General features: G+C 37.3%; 1 protein-coding gene across 10 annotated transcripts in view; it reads right to left on the bottom strand.

Moving 5' to 3' along the window:
• BBX (BBX high mobility group box domain containing) overlaps window positions 1–26901 on the bottom strand; it is a 278443-nt gene that overhangs the window by 72910 nt on the left and 178632 nt on the right. For all 10 annotated transcript variants that reach the window (XM_058661831.1, XM_058661829.1, XM_004593214.3 and 7 more), the window contains 2 exons: window positions 16777–16972; window positions 12906–12973 (listed from right to left, as the gene is read on the bottom strand). In XM_058661831.1, coding sequence (XP_058517814.1) covers window positions 12906–12973; window positions 16777–16972 — 264 coding nt within the window. The remainder of the gene's footprint in view (window positions 1–12905; window positions 12974–16776; window positions 16973–26901) is intronic.

The raw sequence follows: 26901 nt of genomic DNA, 5'->3' as shown, positions 1-26901 counted from the left end.
GGTGTCTGTCTCAGCCCATGCTTTTGTCGACACTTGGGGAGTGAACCAATGCACGGGAATACTCTCTTTTCAATCAAAAATAAGTTACAAATGCTGTTTTATTTGGATGAAAGCAAAATTCAGCATGAGTCTTTAAAATGTTCATGGCAAAGGAGAATTAAAAAGTAAATCTATATTGGTGCAAATATTTTTGAAGAATTTTTCAGTGAAAAGTAGGATGTTGTATTATGGTTACAGAATGTTATTTTAAATGCAACAGTGTTTCTGTGTCATTAAATACTTTCCAGTGTAATTTTAAAGGCTGTATGTAATTATTACTGATGGTTAAATCCCAAGGAAAGAATTGCCAGTCACCCAGAAGCTGCTGCTCTAAAGAATTCTCACAGAGCTCTTTACTTCACTTTGGGGGCATGTTTTCAACAGTGTCAAAGGCCATGAGGCATAAGTAAGCATATGAACAGTTAATTGTAACCTCCAGATTTCAAAGAGTACTGGCCTCATTCTCCCAGTGGTAAGCACCACTGAGAAGGTGTACAATCTTTAATTTGGTACCTGTGCTTGGGCTGCCAAGCCTGATTTGCCATTATTGTCTTTTGATTCGTTAAAATGTCAACACTTTCTTGGCTTATGAACAGATCTTTCCTGGCTCCTAGATATTTAAGAAAATAATAGAAATGGTCATTGTGATGTGGCAGATTAACGCACCACTTGTGATGCTGGCATCCCATATGGCTGCTCTACTTCCAATTCAGCTTTCTGCTAATGCACCTGGGAAAGCAGTAGAAAATGGTTCAGGTACTTAGACCCCTGAACCCATGTTGAATATCCAGAAGCAGCTCCAGTTTTCAGGCTTCAGCTTGAACCAGCTTTAGCTGTTGTGGCCATTTGGGGAGTAAAATAGCAGATGGAAGCTCTTTCTCTCTCACCCTCTGTAATTCTGCCTTTCAAATAAATAAATAGATCTTTAAACAATTTTGATTTAAAATTCAATTTAAAACTGTTTTTATAAAACTTTAATAGAAAAAATAGTATATAAGACAGAAAATTTTTAAAGATCATTATAATGCATGAAGTCTATCTAGCTTATATTCTTATTTCAGATCCATAATGTATAAGAAAGAGTTACCATTTATGAAGAGGTAAGTTACTCTAAAGGTTGGAATTCACATTAACTCTAACAAGAAAATTCAACTTTCTAAGTGTGATTTACAGATTATTTGGTGACAACAACAAGCTTAAATGATAAATGATAAACTTCAGAAGTTTCTAGGATGATCTCAAATAAACCTTTCTATTTAAGTGCAGATTCAGAAGTATATAATTAGTTAAGGCATCTCTAATCCTGCATATGTTATGTGCACTATACTATGCAATCAAGGAAATCTAGGCACGCGTGCTCACAATGAACTTGACACACAGCGGATGCATAATGATTACCTACTAACCTGATTTTCTGTGTGTATGCAAATAATTGCCAGTAACTCAACCAGGAAGCGCAGCAAAGGCTGTCCAATGGCTAAAGCAATAATAGAATGCATTTACTCTGGTAGGCCATGACCTCTCTCAATATACAGTTAGTTTTATTTAAAAACATGGTGGGGCCCAGTGTGATAGTGTGGCAGTTAAAGTCCTCACCTCGAATGCACTGGGATCCCATATGGGTGCCAGTTCTAATCCCAGCGGCCCCACTTCCCATCCAGCTCCCTGCTTGTAGCCTGGGAAAGCAGTCCGGATGGCCCAAAGCTTTGGGATCCTACACCCGCACGGGAGACCTGGAAGAGGCTCCTGGCTTCAGATTAGCTCAGCTCCAGCTGTTGCGGCCGCGTGGGGAATGAACCATCGGACAGAAGACCTTTCTCTCTGTCTCTCCTCCTCTCTGTATATCTGCCTTTCCAACAAAAATAAATGAATCTTTTAAAAAAGTAAATAAAAATAAAAACACTATGGATCTGACATACATCTTCAGTGGAGTGTAACAGAAACTAAAAAAAAAAAAAAAAAAGAACCAGAAGAACCAGGTGTGTTACGCCATTACCTGACTTGTTTTCTTGGGTCTGTAATGCCCAGAAGACTAGAATTAGCCAATCAGGAGAGACAAGAGTGGTAACAAGCAAAAGGTAGAAGATTGTGAAAGTTAGAAACAATGCCAGCAGCAGGATGAAATCGTGGAAGAATACAGAAAAAAAAAAAATGTAAAGGACAGACGCATGTATTTTATAAAGCACTGGGTCTACGCAAAATACATCACAAGCAGCACCGAAACCACAAGGTTTAACTAATGTCCATAGCTTTGTTTGCAAGTTGGCAAGATAAAGTAAAAATAAAGCAAATTGGGCTCGGCAGCGTGGCCTAGTGGCTAAGGTCCTTGCCTTGATCCCATATGGCCGCTGGTTCTAATCCTGGCAGCTCCACTTCCTCTCTGTCTCTCCTCCTCTCAGTATATCTGACTTTGTAATAAAAATGGAATAAATCTTTAAAAAAAATAAAGCAAATTATTTGTTAAGAAGACAAAAATTGGGGCCTGGTGCAATGGTTCAGTGGTTAAATCCTCACTTCTCAAGCATTGGGATCCCACAGAGGCACTGGTTTGTGTCCTAGCCAGCTCCCTGCCTGTGGCCTGGAAAAGCAGTAAATGATGCCCCAAGGCCTTGGGACCATGCACACCCATGTGAGAGATCCAGAAGAGCCTCCTGGCTTTTTGCTTTGGATCAGCTCAGCTCAGCTCTGGCTCAGCTCTGGCCATTGTGGCCACCCGGGGAATGAAACAGTGAATCGAGGATCTTTCTGTTTCTCTTCTCTGTAAATCTGCCCTGCCATTAAAATCAATAAATATTTTCTTAAAAAGACAAAAATGGTTGTGATATAAGTTATGTGTATGTATATATATATTTCTAGGCATAAATCTCAAAATATAAGAATGGTTTGATGACATGGCATATATCTATATATACACATATAGATAGACACACACAGACACACAGACGTATATGTGATAAATCATACATTAAAAGTAGATAGATTGGTGTAAACACTGATAAACATACATGGCTTGTTAAAAAAACAAACCTAGAATTCCATTCATATGAAAGAGGGTATTTCCTATAAAAGGCTAATTGAATAACGCCATTTGTCATAGAGTCCCCAACTTTCTGAAATGTTTAAAATATGACTATGTTTAAAATATGGGACTATGCTATGTCACCTTGCTGGTTTTTTAAAATTTTTAAATCACTTTTATTGGATGGGGTATGCTCTTTTGGATAAGTACTACTTCCTAAACATTCATTCTAATTGCTAGGGTCAGTTTATTTTCTAAATATAATGGGATATAAAGAATCAAAGACATTTGTTTACTTATTTGGAGGAAAAAGACACTTATGAAGTAGTGGCTAAACAAAAGGAGAAAAATCCAAGAAGCTGTTTCTAGAAATAGACTGAATTAATTTGTAGAGCCACTAGGTGTTGCTCTACACCCAAAAAAAGAAAATAGCTAAAGGGTTTTTTTTTTTTCCCCTTACCACGTGGTCTACTTCCCTTATGTTCAACATTTCATTCGATTTAGCTATAATCCTCAATAACCACAGAGGGGGAAAGATGATTACAATTAAGAATTATAACAAAGTAGCATTTTTTTTCCGCACAAGTAATTCAGATGGTCAGAATTACAGACATGATCCAATCACTTAAGATATGAAACAAGATCGAGGCAGTTATGCACTTTAAGTGGCTTGCAAAGCTAAGTAGTATTAAGAACCCATTCGTACTTTGCAAGGCACAAGACCATTGTCACGTTGTGCTGACACTGTGATGAACACAATGGTCAAAAAGAAAGGAGCATGAATATTGTAGCTAAGCCAGAGATTCCTATCCTTGTTAATTCAAATATTCAAATGGCTACCTACTCATTCAACAGTTACTCAGTGAGCGTTTAATATGTGCCAGCACAGCAGACTGCTGCTTTCCAGAAGCTTATACATCACTTGTGTCAAGGATATGCTTGGAAATAAAACAATGACCAAGGGAATGCCCAAACCCTTAAGCTGCTTGCACTAGAAGTGTTACACATAAAAATGTTCAGTGCACAAAGGTGGGATGAGAGAGGCCCAGATCCTCTGGAGAACACAGAAGTACCTTTATTTTGTCAACAGAAGGCAGTAAGGTAATGTCTGAGATATGTGTACAAGGGAGACCAGCTCTTATTAGAAGTGTGAAAATGATATAGCCGGTGGGTAAGAGAAGAAGCAAGTAAGTACCATATGTGTTTGAGAAACAGTGATTAACTCAATGTGGGGGAACCGTAAGACGCATGTGAGTGCAGTGGGAGATGAACTGAATGGAGAGAAGTCTGAATTCTATGTTGAGAGGTTTGCAAATTAGGCTGGAGAAAATGAGGAGCCAGCCACAGCTTTTAATCAGAGGAAGAGCATGATGAGAGATGGGTAGTGAGGTAATTCTGTCAGCTGTGTGCAGGATGACCTTGGCTGAGGAGTGAATGGAGGCAGAAGGTCAATGAAGAGGTTAAGAAAATAAACCAACTGATATGTGAGACCCCAATTAAAATCAGGAATGCTGTATGCCAGTCATCAGTAATTGTCTGGAAGGATGCTAGGGTGGTAGAAGAAGGGTCAGACCAGTGCCAGTGTTTCCAAGGTAATTTAAATTCGCTCACTGAAAGCAGGAATCTGAAAGAAGGCAGGCAGTGTGGCTGGAGACAGAAAAGATCTTGTGGGAGAGGGGGAGTGTGAAAACACAGCATTTTTATGGAAAAGCTATGGCAGCAATGATTTCCAAAGTGTGGCACTGAGCTACCTGGGGAATACAACCACATGACATGGCAGAGCTGACTGATCCCTATGTTGGCGTATATGCCCACTCACCGTGGTGAAGGGAAGAGTAAGACATGGTGTTACTCAGGGCATCATGTGCTGACCTTATTCCATGACCAAGCTTCTCCTCTTGATTTTTTGTTTGTTTGTTTATGTGCTTGTAATGGGGGAATCTCAACTGAATTTGAACTGTGGTTATGCAATAAGGTGGAGGAATCCACCATGGTGGGAGGGTTTGGGGAGGGGTGGGGAGAATCCAAGAACCTATGAAACTGTGTCACATAATGCAATGTAATTAATGAATTAAAAATAAAAAAAAAAGAATCCTAAAAAAAAAAAGATTTATTTTTATTGGAAAGGCAGATACACAGAAAGGATTAGAGACAGAGAAGAAGATCCTCCATCCACTGATTCACTCCCCAAGTGGCCATAATGGCCAGAGCTCGCCAAACTGAAGCCAGGAGTCTGGAGCCTCTTCCGGGTCTCCCAAGAGGTGCAGGCTCCCAAGGCCTTGGGCTGTCCTCAACTGCTTTCCCAGGCCACAGGCAAGGAACTGGATGGAAAGCAGAGTTGCCGAAATTAGAACCAGAGTCCATATGGGATCCCGGTGCGTTCAAGGTGAGGACTTTAGTCACTAGGCTACCATGCCTGGCCCAACGTTCTCCTTTTGTTACAGTCTATGTGATAGATCAGTACTGCTCATCCTGGTTCAGAACAGACTCCAGGTTAGTTCTACAAATAACCACGATAGCAGATGAAACAACTCACAGTATCTTTCTACTTCCTTTTCCAGATTTGAGACAGCAATCCTACTCTGCTTCTTGACTGGACACTGTGAGACCAGAATGCAATAGTATAGATGGACATGCACTTAACAGCAACCACCCTCAACCCTCTTCTCCAAAGGATGCCGCTTTTACTTTGTTCTCTCTCTGCCTGCCTGTATTCCACAGCACTCTTCCCTTTATCTCCCAGAGACCTAGAAACACAGGCAAACTTATCAGTGTACTCTGGAAACCGAGGCTATAAGAACAGGGATGTCAGTCAGGCAACAAGCAAAGCCCAACAGATGTGAAAAGGCTGGGCTCTTTGGCTGGGAAGGCAGTTCTGGCCCAAACAGGCAGGAAGCAGTGATAAAAAGGAGTGTCATCTACTCACAGAATCTCGAAGATCCCATTTTCCTTTACAGTGAAGCCTTTTAATGTAGTGTATTTCCTCATAAGATATCTTTAAGCAGCTTAACATCTGGGGCGGAGATTTCATTTAAATGTTGACAAATATGTCCTAAGTCACAGTACTTGGGGTCAGCCTCTGGTTGTATCTCCTGACTCGAACCCTCGGCCAGGGAAGACTGAGGAGGCAGCAGTGGGAGTTGATGGAGTTTCTGCCATCCACAGGGCAACCCAGGTGGCTTCCCAGGCTGCTGGCCTAAACTTCTGTCCGGGTCTGAGATATTGTGGGCACCTGGGGAGTGAACCAGTGGCTAATAGTTCTTTTTGTCTTTCACTGTTTCTCTGCCTGTGACAAGAACAACAGCAACAAAAAGCTATAATACAGATCAGGATAAAGGCTCTGATGGGGGTAGGGGTAGGAGTTACGTACAAGGAGATTGGACTTCACTGGATTTATATATCTTAAAATAGTGAAATATATTATGATAAGAAGAGACTTATCAAATGAACTTGAATGTATAATGGGTAGGAAAACACTTTTTCCATTTTACTAATACAAGAAATAACAGAGAAAGATGAAATTTCCAATTTTCTTTAAATCTGTATTTGTTGTAAATCCAACTTAAGGATATAACCACTTGTTCATTTGATAAATATGATGAACAACTGTTTCTCATTTCAAATTTTTGTTTAGCTCATCATATAATAGAAAACATATGGATTTCAATCCTAGTGTCCTGACTTCTTTCACCTTGGAGAAGTTTTTCCACCCTCTCTGGCCAAGTTTCTTCATTTCCAAAATGAGGTCAACACTACAGTGACATCACAGAGTTCTTGGGAGGATGGAATGAAGTAACCAATGCCAAGGTCTCTGTGTAGTCCCTCTCGTAGAAAGCCTCTGCACCCCGATCCAGGAGCTCCTGGCTCCTGGCTTCCGATTGGCCTAGCTCTGACTCCTGGTGGCCATTTGGAGAGTGAACCAGTGGGTGCAAAATCTCCTCCACACTCCTCTGCAATTACCTTTCAAAATAAAACAATAAGATTTATGCATAGTATAGTTAAACAAGTTAAAATAAGACCTTTACCAATGATTTTATAATATAGCACAAAACTAAAAATAACCAGGACCTAGAGGATGTAGTTTTGACAGTACTGCTTGTAAGGGATTGGAAAAGTAGGAATGTTATAACTTAGCTGAAGAAACTGTGAAGGGTTGCCTGGAAATGGTGAAAGACTGATACTGCAAAGTAATAAAATAAGGACTTGTACTGTAGTGTAGTGTGTAAAACTGCTGCCTGTGACACTGGTATTTCATATGGGCACTGGTTAAAGACCCCGCTGCTCTGCTTCTGATACAGCACCTGAGAAAGCACCATAGATGGCCCAAGTGCATGGGCCCCTATCAATGTAGGCAATCCAGAAAAGGTTCTGGGCTCTGGGCTTTGGCCTGGCACAGATTCAGTTGTTGCTGCCTTTTGGGAATAAACCGATCCATGGAAGATTTCTCCCTCTTTCTCTGTAACTCTATCTTCCAAATAAACTTTAAAATACATCTTTAAATATATATTTGTATATATATATTTTTTTTTCAAAATTCAATCATATAGAAATTTGGATATATATGTAATTTAAAATTTTTAAATGTCAGGGAAGAGTCAATCAGTGAAAATCAAAGAGATTTCTCTTGAAGCTGTAAGTTCACTTGAAGTATTTGCTTTAAAAAAAAAGAGATTTATTTATTTTCATTGGAAAGGCAGATTTACAGAGAAAGAGAAAGATCTTCCAACTGCTGATTCATTCCCTAAATGGCTGTAACGGCCGGAACTGAGCTGATCCAAAGCCAAAAGTCAGGAGCTTTTTTCCAGTCTCCCTAGTGGGTGCAGGTGCCTAAGTCTTTGGGCCATCCTCCACTGCCCTCCCAGACCACAAGCTGGGAACTGGATGGGAAGTGGAGCAGCTGGGACATGAACTGGTGCCTATATGGAATGCTGGCACTTGAAAGTGAAGGATTAGCCTGTTGAGCCACAGGTCTTGTCCCAGTATTTACCAACTATAAAAATCGATATGTTAAGACCTAATCAACCGCACAGGCAATCCTTGGGTTAGATTTGTTTCCTGGCCTGCCTTACAAACAGAAGGTAAACAAATGTTTTTCAAAAAGACTGAATGCACGAAAAGATGGTGCACAGTTCTACCTGTGCGATTACTCAACCATGTCCTTCAATAGTCCTTACAGGCAGTGTGCCATCACCCATTGGCATCCTCTCCACTAATTCCAAAGCTAACTTGGCTATTTTGCTGAAGGTCTATTTCCTGTGTTTAGTTCTCCAGGTATGAAAATTTTTCCCCTTCCTGGACACCTTGTGATAAAAAGAATAAAATACAACTGTAATTTCCTACAAGGTTTCCAAGGATAAGGAATTCAGTGCATGTGCATACCTGTCTCTGGGTGTGTGTGCTGGTAAAGCACATTACAGCCTGTGGGAGTAATGCCTCATATAATTGAAGCTTTCAGTTTGACAATGAAATGCCTAGAATAACTTATGGTGATAATGCTGTATACCTACAAGAATTCTTTCCAAGATAATTAAAAATGTGTTATAGGTTTTATTTCAGCAATCTCCATAGTGGTCTTGGGAGCTGCAGGCAAGCAAATATTATTAACCCTATCCCACAGGACAGAGGGTAAATCAAAAAGTAGCTTGGTCAGAACTTAACTGTAGTAATTGTTGATTCCACACAAGAACAACCCCAAAGTCGAAGGTGCTTGCTATACATTTGAAAGTATGGCTTTCAATAGTCATTCTCTCACTAGAAATCGACGCTTTTAAAGCTTGTTGTCAGCTCTGACTACTCTAACTTCTAATCTCCCATTTCCCCCTATGAGCCTCCTCCTGTTCCAGCCAAGATGATTTTCATTTGCTAACTTGGATTCAGTACTAAATGCCATCTTTTCCAAGATTAATCCAAACACATTCTATGCTAAATAACTGTTCTCCACATCTTCTGAATTGTTACCACTCCCTGCTTTAATTATAAAAATTTAATTTAGATCTACATTTCTGTTAAAGTAACAAGTATACCACAAGATACTGTGTCCTGGCAATAATGTCTGGCAAATTAAATGAAGTTCTTCCGCTTTATTCATTTTTTTTATTTAACATATTTTATTATTATACCTCAAATACCAAAAATGATAGAAGCAACATATAAAGTAAAATTATATAACAGCTTAACACATAAATAAAGATAGAAAGATTCTTGACAAAATGTTGTTAAGTCTTGCCTGGCAAAACTTAAAATGATAATACATCAAGACAATATATTTTATATCCCTTAAATGGAAGGTTAGTTCATCTTCTAATACCTATCTAATCAACAAAAATATTTTATCCACTTCATTCATTGTATTTTCTTCTTTAGATAAGTGCATGATATGAAATACAAGGGCTTAAGTAACAACTTTCACTTCAGTTCTTCCCAGAGTTTGATAAGAATATTATTAGTCATATTTTTTTTTTTGGTTCAGAATCCTTAAAAATAGAGTAGACATCCACGTAGATCTCTGGGCATTGTATTGGAACTGGTTCTCAGCTGCTCTGCCGCTTCCTGCCAGTGTATTTTCATCTGACACTAATACTTCACTGAATCAACAGCTGTTAGATTTCTGACTCAAATAATATGCTATTATCTCATAACCACTGAAAGCACTCCTTTTCCTTTCCTTTCCCCTTATGGGGTAATTTCCTGGTAACAGTCCAATGCTTACAGTTTTCAAGACTCAGAGAAGAGTCATTTAGTTGGCCATTCTGAGCCAGGAGCCACTCCTTTATGTCTCTTGCTCATACGTCAATTTTGCTGCCTCAATGAATAATTGTACATCAACAAACATTGTAATTTAAAATTTAAAATAGTTCGTGGATTTCAAGGCACTTTAGGCATAAAGGCAACATAGAAATGATTATTCACATGAAACACAAAAGATTCAAGCAATCAATACACAAATCAAAATGATCTTAGAAAGATTTTTCTATATGGTTAAGTCTCAGATCAAATGAACAAAGACAAACCCCTTTCTTTTAAGAATATTTCAGATTAAATATCCTTTCATGGTGTTTAGGAAGTCTATTATGACTGGGCATTTTTGGTGGAAGACATTTTGAAGCATATCACTATATATACTGGTCACACCTTTTAGTAGCAATTTTAGAGTAATTGTTTCAAATTCTAAAAATTCAGAATTTCTCTCTAGTCTCATATCCTGCTAATTTTGTTATGAAAACATGAGTATACATTTTATCTTCCTTATTTTGGTCTGCTTACAGATATAAGTGCCTGAAATTTTATGATCACGTTCGCATATCTGGAATAAGACTTTCACAGACATCTCAGGTACTAAGCAAAGTCTTAAGAAATCTATGAGGAAAATTCTCACAGATATCAAAAAGTGTTTATGTACAGCATTACTCATATAATTTCACTGCATTATTATTTCAATACCTCCAACTGTTTTCATTATCTTCCCTAAGTATTCCTGAGATACGAGATAGGGGAAACAGATGCTGTGTTCTCAGAGAGGGTTCTAATGCTGCCACCTTCAGTGCAGATTTTCTTTTCCCCTAATGTTCACTTTGAAGTCAGTTAACTTTTTTGTTTTCTTTTCTGTCTCTTTCCACAGTTCTCAAAATATAACTATGTACCACTGAATTATTTTAACTGCCGTATCAAAACTCAGCATTTTAAAATGAAATAGGAGAACTTCTCATTGGAGGGGTAGGGAAAGGCCTAAGAGGCAAAACTTCAGGCAAAGAGGAAAAATTTATCTTTTTGTTTTGATAGAATGTATGAGTTCTACAGACCATGACTTGTTTCTATATGTATCTCAAAGTTAAAAATAATGTTGAGGGCCCAGCAGAGTAGCCTAGCAGTTAAAGTCCTCGCCTTGCATGCGTCGGGATCCCATATGGGCACAGGTTCTAATCCATGCAGCCCCACTTCCCATTCAACTCCTGGTCTGGGAAAACAGTTGAGGACAGCCCAAAGCTTTGGGACCCTGCACCCTTGAGTTTGGGAGACCCCAAGGAGGCTCCAGGGTGCTGGCTTCAGATCGGCGCAGCTCTTGACTGTTGTGGCCAATTGGGGAGTGAATCAACGGACGGATCTTCCTCTCTTTCTCTTCTCCTATCTGTATATCTGACTATCCAATAAAAAAACAGACAAATCATAAAAAAAGAACATTAAAATGTGTTGGGACTAAAACACTGCCATAACCTAATTTGTTATGAAAATCAATGCTGACCTTCCCAACGCAACACTCTCTTAGAAATAGTATCAGTCAATGTGAGTGCAAAGGTCAAGTGTGTATTATTAATCCAACATTCACCTTTGGAACATGTTTGGGATACTCTACCCCTAGGCAATGGTTAGTCTGAATTGCTGTTAGCTACTGAAAAGAAGTCTGACAGTGCCATTGTGTTAGGAAGCACCACATGCTGAATAACATGCATGCAAAGGCACAAAGTGACACCTATGTTTTCCAGTTAATGATTAGCATAATGTAAATACCCATAAGTCTAACCACTTTACACAATTTTTGGTTACATTTAACAGAAGCAAAATAAACGTAGAGTATATTAACAGTGAGTAACTATGGATCCCAAATAAAAATTATAATACAAGCTTTAAATAGTGTAAATAGCTCATTTAATTGAACAAGATTCATCTGCAATCTATTTGACATGCTTACACTTTAAAACAAAAATAAAACAAACAAACAAAACTCCACAATAAAATTCAGTTAATGGCTCCGTTTCGTTTAACAGCCATGCTGGTTAGAGTTTGAAAATTATCATCTTTAGACCCCAAATGTGGTAAAATAACATGACCTGTAGGTTAAATTGGCCTCTGTTGAATGGGCCTGGAAAATATAGGAATTTGACAAATGTAAACTATTGTGGTTAACTGCCACTACCTGCCCATCAGTCATATGTAAAAACATTTAGCAGAAGCAGTCCAATAACTAGATAAGGAAACCAAGGTCATGAGGGCCCAGATCTTATTTCATTTTTCATTGTAAAGAATAAAACAATCCTTTATTGCTAGGTTTTCCAATTTTAAAACAGGGGAATTTGTAATTAGGGGACCAACAGCTTCATTTTTTCCCACTATTAGCTTTTCATAGTAACTAAGTAAGAACTCACAAAAGCAGTGGATGAATTATAGGATCTCATTTACATATGCATAACATATTCTTGGTAAGTCCAGTTATTGGTATGCGAAATACCTTTTTATTTTTGTTGTTTGTTTTCATCTGCTTGGAAGAAAGGGAGTACTTTGTTTTCATCTACTTGGAAGAAATAGGGAGAGTAAAGGTAGAGAAACTGTCCATCTGCTGGTTAATTCCTACAATGTCTGCAAAAGCCAGGATTAGGCCAGCTTGAATGAAGCCAAGATCCTAGAATTGCTATCTAGGTCTTTAATGGGGGTGACAGGGCTCTAAGAATTTGGCCATTATCTCCAGGATCAATCAGCAAGAAGTTTGATCAGAAGCAGAGTAGCCAATACTCAAACTGATACTTTAATATGGGAGGCGGCCATCACAGCAGTGACAACCTGCCATGTGACAACACATACCTCTCCACACATTTAATTTCTTATTTCTAAGTTCCCATGGAACTGCAGAATCTGCCAGTGTTTTTGTACTCTTGCTCTTATTTTTATCACTTCTGTTACCCTCAACGCACCAGATGTACCGACAGATCTTAATGGGAACAATTGCAGTCAAGTTTGTTCATGAGCTGTAGATAGTTATACTGCAGAGATTACAATGTAAATAGCACATAAAATGACTGTATTCTCACCCTCTTGCATACGCAGAGTGGAGAGGGACAACAAGGGATTGACTTACCTCTGGTGTGCCGAGAGCATGTTCTCCAGCTAATAGCAGCATGCTCAGACCTCCCATCTGAGTAGGATCTGAGTAAGGTGAAAATATATAATCAATGTATAAGCATAAAATTCATACAATCCATAAACATTAAAAAAAAAGAGCACTCAAGCACTCAGAAATCCAACAGAATCACACAGTGCCTTTTGCACTCTATACAACAAGAACACGCTGAGGGCTCATACTTTTGTGAGCCTTTTTAACTGCCCTGTTGCCCTACCATTCTAACACAGCATTTTCTCTAAAACCACACCTGTTTATAGCATGAGTGTCTCCTAAGATGAGGCTTCTTTCCTTACAGTACAGGGAGTGTAAACAGGAATAAAAAGCAACACAACAAGAGGCCTATGCTTGTCTTCCAGGAAGCCTGAGATTGTTATTCCTACCATGTGAAATCAGAATTAACAAAAGAACCAGGTTGGAGAATGAAGCAAAATTTACCAAATGGGCCTCCAAACTCTGGTGGACTTGGTTCAGATAACCCTCCCTTAAAACTGTTCAAATAAATTTGTACCAAATAATGTCTTTTCACATTTTGAATCTTAATTGTAACTAGGTTTCTGCTCAAAACATATTCAAGATTTAAAATTGATCTTTTTTTGTTATCATAGGTGTTTGTTTTCATTCAATAATTAGCAGAAACAGAAAGACAAAATAAAAATAGTGAAGTAATAGGCCCATAACTCAAGTTGTATCTAAACAAAGTATTCAATAAGAAACATTAAATCTCATATGAACATGAGAAAATGCCTCACTCAATAAATGTGTACTTCACAAATCTCTCTATGATTGAAAATGAAGAAACATTTATGTTGTTAAAAGACATTCAGTTTTTTATCTTATTTTCCTTTTGGCCAAACGTATGTCTCTAAGTACATCTGTGTGCACAAGTTATCTTGAGATGTTAGAAGCTATTTGGTCACATTTTACTTACAATTCTTTTTAAATAAATTTTTAAAAATTCTCAAATACAAAAACTTGAGTTGTTAGGGAGACAGATATGTAGCCAAATGATCAATTAGTGATGAAACAGCTCAATTTTGGGAAGCAGTGACACAGATACACACACAAAATACACAGTAACACTGGCTGATTAGATGAAACAAAGCTCTCTGGTGTTGGTGTAAGATTCCAACCTTAATTAAATATGAAAGCTTAAAAACAGTTGTGGCTGCTAAAATACTTTATTTAAAACTCGAAGGAAGGACTTGAACTTAGTAGAAAGGAAAAGTAAATTTGGTATTTTAGACTATTTTGTGGCTGTTATACTAAGAATTAGATTGGATGGTAGCATTAGAAAGATAGAAATATGCTAATTCAAATGACAAAGTAAAATAAGAAATACAATTTCACAACAGGTTATCTATCAATGTAATTTTGTAAGAAGTTTGCTACACAGATCCTAAAACCCGAGCCAAAAGCTTACCATTAGGCTTTATGTTGATTTAGTTATATAATGTTTATTATCAAAAATATATTCACACAAATAGCACACTTTCCTTTTACCAATATGTTTTATAGTACATAGCGTTCTTTGCCCTCCTTGGAAATCATGTACAGAGTTGACAACTTTGGGATTACCCAAAATTGTAAAAGGTCAAATCACAACAACTATTGGGCAAAACAAACCAAAGAGAATCCATGTTGAAGGAAAAAGCTGGCTTAAGCCCTATAGGGTCTCCAAATCCAGATAGCTGAGCACCAGGTTTAACTAAATGCAAATCCATTCACTTTCATGTTTTTGAAAAGAGCCAAGAAATGTCACACTAATGCTATGAATTATATACAGACTTAACAAGAGCTCTGATCCTGGATTTATAATGATAACAAGCCATTATCCAATGAGACCCCATTTTCCCTCTTTCTTGTACTTTGCCTTAAAGCATATGCTTTTAAAAGCTGACTGTAATCATTCTGGTTGAAATCTAATTTCTACTTTCACTTTGTAGGTGAAAGACTAATTAGTAAAGTATCAGAAACAACACTCAAAAATACATCTTTCACAGTTTTCTGTGGTTTACCTACAATTACTACTTGGTTTGTGAAGAGCAGTTATATGCAAGAAAAAGAAAAAGTCCTACACACACTGAAACTGATCTAGATTTCAAAATGGAAGAAAAACAATGAATGCTATTTTTTTTTTTACAAAATACTCCAAATGGTGCAGTCTGAAAAATCCACCAAAGTTCACCCAAACCAGCTACAAGTGGAAACTAAAATTGTTCAACATGTGACATATGTCTTGTTATAGAGTTAGACTACTCAAAAAACAGCCAGGTTCAGAGAAACCATGCTTCAATGCTATAAACTGCTAACTACTAAAACTAAAATCGACATGAGACAGCTGAATGGTAATCTATAGCCATTTTAAGGTGTATAGAACACGGTTGAATATAAACCAAAATGGAAATGTCTATGAAGTCACAGGTTGTGGTTGAGAACCTGCATTTTCCTATTAACATATTGGTTAATCAATACCATGTCAATTAATGCCATAATGTTGCAATTGGTTGTAAATATTATGTTGGGGCTTTTAATTGATTGGGATGATACTCTGCTGGCTCAACCTTCAGACCAGAGATGGTCCCAGGACAATAAGATGCTAGACTGTATGCTTGGTAAATACCTCCAATGAAAGAATGTCAACTGAATTTGAACTATGGAAATGCAATAAGGTGGAGAATCCACCATGGGGGGAGAGTTTGGTGAGGGGTAGGGGGAATCCCAGTGCATATAAAAATGTGCCACATAATGCAATGTAATTAATAAAAAAAATTGTTCAACATGACAGCTAAAATAGGTTTTGAGATGTCTGGACGATGTGAAGTGCCAATTTTGGAAGCTCGCTTAGAATTATCCTACACACACACACATAACAGACACCTGGAGACTTTATTTCTCCATAATGCTACCATTAACATTAGACTCATCTCTTAGCATTTATACAAAGGACTGCCACAAATTTTGTATACCATGAAACACACACTGAACTATGATATGAAGTATTATGTTTGTCCTCTATTAAAAAAAACTGTCATCACGATACTGCTCAATTTGCTTTCCCAATTTCTGCATACTGAGAACAGTTAGTACTCTGGTTTGGAAGAAAACTTGCTTGCAACACTGAAACAGAACCTTACGGCTCCATACCAACTTCACTACCTCGCCCTGTCCAATCTTCCTGGCAAGCTCCTTTTCTGATTGCTGCACTGCAGTAGCCAGAAAAAAACAGAGCCATTTAAATGGTAAATATACTTTATTTCATGATAACAAAATAGCATTCCTTACCACCCAGAGTGTATTCAAGGTCTCATAACAAATGGGACCATCTGGAATTTTACAGAGGTGGATCGGATAAGAATTCTAAGGCACAGCTGTCAGAATCATCTCCGACTTGTGATGAAATTGTTCATTCTTTTGTCCTCAGTGTTTCAAATATTCAAGTGATCTTCCTAATTGTGGCTTTTAAAGTATGCATGATAACTCAGGTGCCTACCGGGATAACTTAACAGTGTGTGAGCTAGGTTGTTAATATGATGGAATTTCCTAAGTTCTAGCCAATATCCACATTACTGTCTGCTTTTCAAAATTGTCAATGCTGACAATCAAAATCTAATGAATCCTACCACTCAGTTTGTATCTCCTTTTTAAAAAAATTATCTGTAAATCTATCTGCATGCATTCCAACAGAGTAAGATATTCTATAGGTAGCATTACTTCACACTTAATACATCATTACTTCATACATTTTGCTCACCTGTTACTTTAAAAAATACAGCCAAAATGCATCACCTGGCCTTGAAAAACAGGTAGAAACTGTGTCTAAACTTACCAGCCATTCCAAAGTTAAGTTGAGGTGTTTCTTCAGTCTTGGCTTTCTTGGGGCTTGGCAAATCTCGTGAAGAATCAGATGGGAAGGCCCAAAGCTTTTTTCGTGGGTTGACAGTGGATGTTGGAGATTTCACAGGCTTGTTTGTGGTGGGACACCATTTGTAGCCAGGATTTGCTTTCATAAACGCATCTTTATACTATAAATAACACAACAGACAGCAGATTTCCATTAACATATAGATTGAAAGAGTTCTAATAGCCTTCACCCCATTGCCCCATCCTGACGGGGAGTGAGGAAAGCACCATGGCTTTCCTCACAGGGAAGTGACAATCCCCTAGTACAGGGCTCTAGAGACAAGGACTTGATGTTCATTTACTAGAGAAAACAACGAGCAGGATGAGGGTATAAAGGATGCGTGCTTCCTATCTTTAATTCTCACTTTTTGCTTTTATGATGTAGAGGTGTTGTACATAATGGAAACAGTTAAGGGCCCTGGAGAGAGAACAAGCAGAGCTCAAACCCCAGCATTTCCCCATAGGGGATGGTGATCAAAATCAGAGAAGGTAATCTACCTAGGCCTCAATCTTAGGTTGCATGGACTGAGGCAAACAGCATCAAATGCCTAGAGTGTTACACAGTGCAGTAACTGCTTTAAAGGACACTTCAGAGTGTGAGTCAGCACCAGGCCCCATCAACAGATTCTTCTCATTACTTAACTCGGTAAGCATGATGGAAAAAAAAATTGTATTTTGATATACTAGTAGTAAGACACATCCAAGCATTTAAAGGACAAAGGACCTGATTATGCATTAAAGAAGCCAAGATCATGGGTGGGAGAGGGGAACATGATAGGCCTTTTTCAGTTATTTGGAGCATAGAGTCACACAGATTAAAGAACATTAAGTGCAGGTTAATGATGACTCTAGGTTCGAAATGCATGTCTGTTTCAGCTAGTTATGAATATTAAATTGGTTAAGCTTTCTCAGCTTCAAGTTCTCCATCTATGAAGTACAGTTGTACCTAATAAGGCCCCAGTGTTCTGTAATGACTGCCCATGATCACCCACTATAGAAATAGGTTCTGAGAGCTCTCAGGTGCCAGAGGCCATTAACCCACCATCATCTCTTGCTCGGTTCCAACCTCCCCTGACAACAGCTTTCTCCATCCTTTCTCTGGGGCTTTCTCCCTGCTCTCTTCCCAAACTCTACTCTTTCCTCCTTGGTGACAACATTAGCCACTTTCATGCTACTTACTCCTGATAAAAATGTATTTTCCATGTATTCTTTAATTATTTTCTGTTATTACTGCTGCATATTTTAATGCAATCTTTTCAATCCCATAAGTTTGCCTTTTAAAATGGCAATTCTAAATAGCTTCTACTTTAACTCACTAGGAAGAAAAAGGTCTGTTTTAAACTTGTGCAGTGAGAGCATACAAGGGTATTTCAAAAACTTCATGAAAAACAGAACATGCAATTTCTGTAAACTTTTTGAAGATCCTTCATTTATGCAGGCTAAATTAATTTTTCAACCATTTCAATCCACATAATATCAACAAAAACTATAACACAGATGATGCTATATTGCTAGATAATGGCCTAGAACGATCCCATAGTTACATTTATTCAAGTCTTATATTTTTATTTTTGATAGATAAGATGTAAATGAACCTGCCTATTGACACTCAGATATGCATAAAAGGAAAGTAAGGATGAAAAGTAAGATCTATTCCCATTTTCCTCAGAAAAATAATGAAAATGGGACCCAAGGCCAGAGAAAAAAACTAAAATTTACCATCACCTAGTGGAAAATGTGTTTGTAGGTATCAATTGTGATAATAAAGGTATCTTACCATAACACACTTATGTGTATGGGGCATTTACATATTAAGCTGAGGCTTACAAATAACCTTGCTTGTTGTCTAGAAGTAAAGTGACAAATGGCTGGGTGAGGTAGACAGAAAAGTAGCAGACACATGCATCATTATTGTATTCTAGTAAAAGGCACATGGTCTGTGGTTGTGAAATGAACAGTCACTTGGACAAAGGTCACCACTCTATAAAGTGCCAAAAGACTTTCAAACAAACTGATTAGCATATTCATCATGAAAAACAAAATTATCTCTCTTAAATGCTCCCTTTTCTTCCTCTTCCCCATGTTGTTCGGCTGGATATTGTTTCTCAGCAAGATGTTATACACTTTGCTAAGAATCATTCAGCAATTTGCCTTTGAAAATCAGTAAGTATAATGTCAATGATAATGTTGTCATTCTTATGAATCTTTTCTTACCAGCATCAACTATTTTTAAAACACTGATGACACTAATAAACACAAGCATCAACTAATTCATAATCGGTAGCTGATGCTAACAGCAAAGTAAAGCATTGACAATCATCACACCTCAATCATCTCTCTTTCTCCTGCATGCATGCCTCAAAGCTTCAAATCAAGTATCTGTGAACATTGAAGAGATGACAGACACTGAGCTACTGGAGAGAGAAAAGAATATGAAATAGAAAGGTCGGTACCTTCGTATTATCATCCACCCTGAGCAAAACAAACATGGTATTTCTTAAGTTCTTCTCCAGATTCAAACATGAAAATGTTTTTACAATAGGTTTGTAAAAAGGCATGCTAACTGAGAATGGAATAACAGAGCAAGACAAAGATGTGGAATTTGTACACTGTTAAGAAAAATCACAATTGAATATTTACTTAAAGGGCCAATACTCTGTAACTGTACTTTAACATTAATCTTATAGATTTTTAAAATCAAGGTAAACATTCAATACATTCAATATCGTGACAAAATTAGTTTAACCCAGCATGTATTAAGCAGAAGGGGAGGGACTGGGTTGTGGCACAGTGTATTAAGGGATTGCCTGCATGTAAACATGCCATTTGGAGTCCCAGCTGCTTCACTTTCAACCCAGCTCCCTGCTAATGGCCTGGGAAAGCAGCAGAAGATACTCTAAGTGCTTGGCTCCTTGCACCCATAGGGGAGACCCAGAAGACATTCCCAGCTCCTGGCTTTGGCCTGGCCAGAAGTGGCTGTTGCAGCCATTTGGAATGTGAACCAGGGAATGAAAAACCTCTTTCTCTAACTCTGCCTTCCAAAATAACAAAACAAATCTTTAAAACAAGAATGTGAGAGGGAGAGAGAAAAGAATAACATGCAATCTGGGTTTTTACGGACTTAGGAGCTCAGATGTAGACATCAGAGCAAATTGTGCATACAAGCAGTGTATGCACCCAAGAGTGGAAACACGTATTTGAGAAAGGCCCAGTCATCTGCATTGACAGGATTATCAGAAAAGGGGCTCTTGAGAATGTTGTATACAGATTTTGTATAGGCTGACAGAAATACCTGCATGTAACCACAGACATGCAGTCTACCACCTGGGCAAAATCCACTATCAGGGGATTGAAAAGGCCAGGGAGCTGGCCCTCAGCATATCCAGACATCCTGGGCCAAGCTGCCCATGCTGGAAACAGGAGAGGACATTCACTTACCCTCAACACACTTCAATTACAGGCTAAGATTTCAATGCAACATAATTAGAAAGCAATTGAACCTTCATTAAATATTGTGTTTTTGCTTTTAATTATTGCACTGAGGGGCTGGCACTGTAGTACAGAGGCCACAGCCCAGGATGCCAGGATCCCATATGAGAGTTGGTTCAAGTCCTAGCTGCTCCACTTTTAATCCAGCTCCCGGCTAATGTGCCTAGCAGAACAGCAGAGGATGATCAGTAGTTAGGTCCCTGCACCCACATGGGGGAACCGGAAGAAGCTCCTGGCTCCTTGCTCTGTGGCCATTTGGTGTGTAAACCAGCTGATGAAAGATCTCTATGTCTCTTCCTTTCCCTGTATCTGCCTTTCAAATAAATACATTTTTTCCAAAAAATTATTGCATTGAAATGAAAATTCACCTCATGGCCTCCAATTTCTTTTTGCACAGTTCCTACCAACCACTAAGTGAAGCCTACTTAATAGGCACACTTCCTGAGTCAGTAAATGCTGTCTTTTATCCAAGTCACACCCATGTTTCATTAGAAATAGCAACAAGCCGATAATTCAGTCTCTGATTGCAATTCAGTATTGGCATTAACTACATATCCTTTCACTTTGCTTTGTCTCCTTTGCTGGTGGCAATGGATTATGTAACAACATTACATAAGGACATTATTATGTACTCTTTAAAACAGGGAGCTCAACATTAAATACTCTACAGATCATTTATGAAAATGAAAATCTGATCTGAAAAAATCTTAACACAAGAAACTGATCTCCAACAGCTTATTTTTAAGGGGGGAGGGAGTAATATCTAAAAGCCCACCACTGCTTCCACTTACTATTATAGTTTAGATTTCTCAAAGACTGAGACACGGTAATCCTGGGGTATTTGCAGAATGCGGACATAATAAAGACAAATGACTAGTGAAATATTGCCACACAAAAAAAATCCACCATCAGTGTGAACAAAGATGATTTGGAAGCAATCTGATTTTTAACAAAGATTTAACACTTATTTTACAATCATATATTCTATTGGATGCTAAATATTTAACACATAATTTATAAGCAAAGCATATACTCTACAAAAGGCTAAATGTTTAACACATTTTATTTTAAAGCATATACTCTACAGGGGGCTAAATGTTTAACACATTTCATTTTATAAGTATATTCTCCTTAGGAAACTAAATATTTAATGCACATTTGATTTTATAAGCATATGCACTCCAGGGGACTAAATGAATCCTTTATATGCTCTGAACCACTTCCCATCAGCAGGGAGTAATCACATTCTGTAAGGGTTGGAGAAAACAGGGAGATATTTGAGAAGCAGCACTAATTTGTATTTCCTTCGATTGAAGATCTTTTCTTCATAAAACTTAAAAATTATCATTAAGATAACATGACTCAAAGAACTGTCTGATCTAGATTAGTCTTCCTAGTTATTTCTAATTTGAAAGAAAATTAACTAGAAAGTTTCATAGGACAAGACACTAAACTAAAGTTATTGGTTTGATGGACCAAAAATCTTTAAGTTATACACAAACCTGCACAATATGATAAAAATCGTTCCCTTAGAAACTATGCACTTGAATAAGTGGCTTATGTGACCCTGGAAATTTATGATTACATTACTGTGGAAAAGTCATCAAGAAAAAGCTGAAAGCAAAGCAGTTATCTATAGATATGGCTGCTTAAAATGGCTATGAATGTGATGATTATTACATTTGCAACATTAGTTTGTTTTTTCACATATAACTTAAAATATGATTTTATTTCTTTGGGTAATTACATGGAAAGTCAGCTTAATCACTTCGCACTGATTTAAAAGATAACATTTGAAGAAAAAAATTTCTTAAAAAGTGCACTTTTCTTCATTTTTAAAAAGTAAACCAGGTGAGAGATCTATGTAGTACAGGTACTTTCTGAAATTATATAAAACATAAAAATTCACATTAACTAATCTGAATTGTAAAATCTTTAATATGTTCATTTAAGTTTAATAATTTCCTTAAATATTTTAAATTTTCTCCCTCCAAAATGGCTTACACAACATGAATTTCCAAATTTTTCTAATGGTACAAAGCTAACTTATTCACATCTTTTTGAATGAACATGAATTACAAAATAATCAGAATTTAACTACTGTTAACAACTTACATAGTATTTGAATATTTGATTCTTCAATGAATCAAAAAATTAACAACTGAAATAAAATAGAAAAATAAGCCTTGACTCAATCTAAATATTCAATTTACCGCTCACTAGCTATGGAATTCTTATGAAGTCCTTAGAAGTTAATTTGATTTGAATATTTATGTATTTCTACTTACTTATAAGTAGTAAATGGACTAATATTTCTTTAAGATTTATTATATTTTTATTGGAAAGGCAAATTTACAAGGAAGGAAACACACAAAAAGATTTTCCATCTGCTGGTTTACTCCCCAAATGGCCATAATGTCCAGAGCTAAGCCAATCCAAAAGACAGGAGCCAAAAGCTTCTTCTGGGTCTCCCAGGTGGGTGCAGTGTCCCATGGTTTTGGCCATCTTCTACTGCCTTCCCATTCCACAAGCAGGGAGCTGGATGGAAAGTGAAGTAGCCAGAACCTAAACCAGTACCCACATGGGATGTCAGTACTTGCAGGTAGAGGATTACCCAAATCGCCAGTAATATTTCTAACTTAAGTAGCTAGCTCACTTAATTGTATAATTACTACAGTATCTGCTGAATTTGGCATATCACATATTTAGCTTTGTTGATTTGTGTGTTTCAAAGACTAATTTTGTCATTTTAGTGGCCTTTCAATATGTTAACACTTCATTAATAAAAATAGGAAATCATCAAGTAGAGCAGTATAATATAGGAACAAATTTTCCTCAGGAATAACTTAAACCTAAGATTTTAAAATTCTACCTAAAACCCACATTTACCTTTTCTTACTTGCATCTTACATTGACCTTTTGAAGCCAGGCATTTTGCTGTCATTTTTACAGAAGTGGAGATTTAAAACATAATCTCAGAAATAAAGTCAAGTATGAGACCTGACTCTACCAGTCCAACTTTGATTTCTCAGGTAAGCCATTGAGCTTTTCCAAGCCTTAGTGTTTTCAACTTCCAAAAGCAAAATCTAAATTTTTGTGATTATTTTGAAAATAATTATGAAAGAATTCTTGATACAATAAGATACTATTCAAAATTTTATCCTCATTTTAAAAATAAACACCTGAATTTTTTAAAATGTACTAAGTGCTGATACCTGAGACAAGAATGGAAAGGCTTCAGAAAAAAGAAATATCACCAAACACTGGAGCTTATAAAACCTGCTCTTACTACCCAAATCCCTTGAAAGAAGTCGATCCCTAATTAAACCACACTTAGCAAACCCCACTTAGCATGAGTTGTTATGTCAGAAACAGAGAAAACGGTGAAAGGGGAAAGAAATACAAAGTGGCAGCTCAAGGCAGACCCACAATAAGCTGTAACCAAATTATAGGTTATAAAAATGATTTCTGTTTGGAAAAAATGACCTAAAGTTTTCAAACAAACTCAAATGATCTTAATACTGTAAGTAAGGAAGTATTAAAATAGTTTAAGATAATATTTCCAGAGTAAATTGTAAAAAGGAACAGCAGTGTTTCATCTATCTTGAAATCACTCATGTGTAGCAACTGTTCCCCAAGGCTGCAGGATGAATGAAGTGCTTCTGTAACAGCATGCAAACTATTATAGCATGTTCACACAGGAACACCTCGTAAGCATCACACATGAATTACAAGTTCTCCAGACAATAATACATGAGGAAATCAGAGTATATTACTTTTGGAGAAGATTCCCATTCTGAGGAAACCAGAACAAGGTAAAGAACGATCTTTACAAAAATCATTCCAGCTGCAAATAAATACTCAAAAAATAGATTAATTTTGTCATGAAGAAAAATGGAAAAAGTGATCAATAAACACTCTATACACTTGTAGCACTGGTAATCTTTTCCACTGATAACTATAGATAGCAATATTTACTGAGTAAAAGCCGGTACAGTTTACTTTCAAGCTATGTTTTTCTGCATTTAATTTCATGGCTTTAATTAGCATGCAATGAAAGCTTCAAACTCTTCAGTGAAGTATGTCATGATTTTTACCTTATTTAACTATAATTATTTCCTATTACTGTCCCCCACTTAACCTAGGCTCTAGGTCAAACAAACTTTTTTGGTAAGGAATTGTATCTTATTTTCCCACATTGCTTTTATCCTTTTCCTTCTGAGTCCTACATCACAGCCCAAGCTATATTCTATTTACTTTTTAAAGCCCTTCCTGATCTAATCTCACTTAGCTCCCTGCCCACACCCAGTACATGCAGATTATTCCAGTAAGGCTCACTTTCCCCCACTACTGTTCTTGCAGTACTTAGTCAAATCTAATTATCCTTCAAGCATTTAAAACATACGCTAAAGATCCTTCGGGACTTGGGAGGGGAGCTTTCTCTGGTCCTTACTTAGTTCCAACCTTGGATCCCCACCCTCTCTTGCAATGACCAGCAGGATTGCTCTGGTGCCCCTGCTCCCTACCCAAAATAAAATCAGATTAGATAGACAGAGATCAATAAGGAAAGCTTAGAACCAGACAGGAAACAGTCAGCTTGGACTCACATATATCTTACTAGGTAGAAAACAAAAATTAGTTACTCCTAAGTTATAGAAGATTTCTCTGCACACCCCTCCTAAAACTGTTTTGCACCTCAATTGTTAATATATGCCTACTTAGAGTTATAAGCCAGATTGGACTATCCTAAAATTCACCAAGTTCAGTAAAAATTATGCTTCAATACTATAAACATCTAAATATAAAAATGAAAATAGACATGAAGAGCTGAATAGTACCCTATAACCATCTTAAGGTATATAGCAGCCGGTTGTGTATAAACTAAAATCGAAATGCCAATGAAGTAGTCACAGGATGTGGTTAAGAACTTGTATTTTCTAATCATATTGACCACTCAATACCATGTCAATTAACTCCATAATATTGTAAATTGTTGTTGTTGTTATGTTACGGCTTTTCATCAGATGGGATGATATTCTGTCAGCTCTACTTTCAGACCAGGAATGGTCTCCCAAGGAAACTGTTGGATTTATTTGAACAATAAGATGCTGGACTCTATACATGGTACATGCTTGCAATGAAAGAATCATGACTGGATTTGAACTGTACTACTGCAACAATGTGGAGGAATCCACCATGGCGGGAGGGTATCAGGGAATCCCAGAGCCTATGAAACTATGTCATAAAATGAAATCAAATAAAAAAAATTGTTGAATAAAAACAACTGGTCAAATTTTTTTAAAATGCATCAAAAGAGCACTGGGTCCCAGTTCCACAGTTTCCTAACGTGTGAGTGGTCAAGACGCCAACTACTGAGCCTTAGATTTCTGCTCTTCAGAATGGACATAGTCACAACTGACTTAAGTCTTTGTGTTCACTGAAAACACTGACCACAAAATAAATCTGTAAATCAAAACATATGCATGCTCTCTATGCCTCTGATCCCAAAACAAAAAGAAGAGGATAAGGGAATACCATAATGTCTATTTGAATTGTCTTAATTACTCAGATTTTCCCTTCCTCTTTGCACCAACTCTCTTCTAACTGAAGGTCAAGGAGGACTTCCAAACTTATCGTCCATTCATTGTGTTGTTCACAGGTGTCAGTGACAAATGAAAGGCTCCTGTGATATCTTAGGCAAAAATGAATAGTTGTATTCATTCTTTAAAAAAAGGAAAATGCATTTATGTATTTGAAAGGCAGAGCAAGAGAGAGAGAGAGAAGGAAGGGGAAGAAAGAGAAGGAAGAGAGTGAAAGAGAGATATCTTCAATTTTCTGGTTCACTTCCCAAAGGGGTCAGGTCTGAGCAAGACCAGAAGCAATTCATCTGTTCTCCCATCCGGTCACAGAGGCCTAATCACTTAAACTGTCTTCTGCTGCCTTCCCAGGCACACTAGCAGGAGCTTGCACCATAAGTGGAAATGACAGAACCCAAGCCAGCACTCTGTTAGCCCACCCTACCAAAATGCCCAGTTCTGTATTTCATGTCTAATTGTACACACACTCATAAATATGTTGAAAGGTAAAGTAAAACTGATGTGTCTCCTAACAGGTCTTCTCACAGCACTATCATGCAATTTGCTAAATTTAAGAAAGTAACCCACGTTATAAGTTTCGAACAGTGTTTTTTTTATTATAGAATCAATCATTGTTCTAATGAAATTCATCAGAGAACACAAAGTCTCATCTAACACCATCTTTTCCAACAATGCAAATTAGTACCAGGCAATGATGCAAAAACATGAAAACAAACCACCAAAACAGGTGCTGCTGTCTAACCAGATGCTCTAGAATAAGGTCTGAGAGGTAAGGGAAGGACCAGAGAAGACTGTCATGAGCCAACAAGTTAAGAAACACAGTCTCCTCAAAGCTGTACTCATTATGAACTGCTCCTGTTTTTAAAATATATGCTTTTTTTAAAAAGCGAAAGGAAAAATTATTTCTAACAATGAAAAAATATTGGTGAATATCGTATAAACATTCATATTTACAAACATTATGC

The sequence above is a fragment of the Ochotona princeps genome, chromosome 3 (assembly GCF_030435755.1).
Source record: "Ochotona princeps isolate mOchPri1 chromosome 3, mOchPri1.hap1, whole genome shotgun sequence".
NCBI lineage: Eukaryota > Metazoa > Chordata > Mammalia > Lagomorpha > Ochotonidae > Ochotona > Ochotona princeps.
This window is presented reverse-complemented; position numbering and strand designations above follow the sequence as displayed.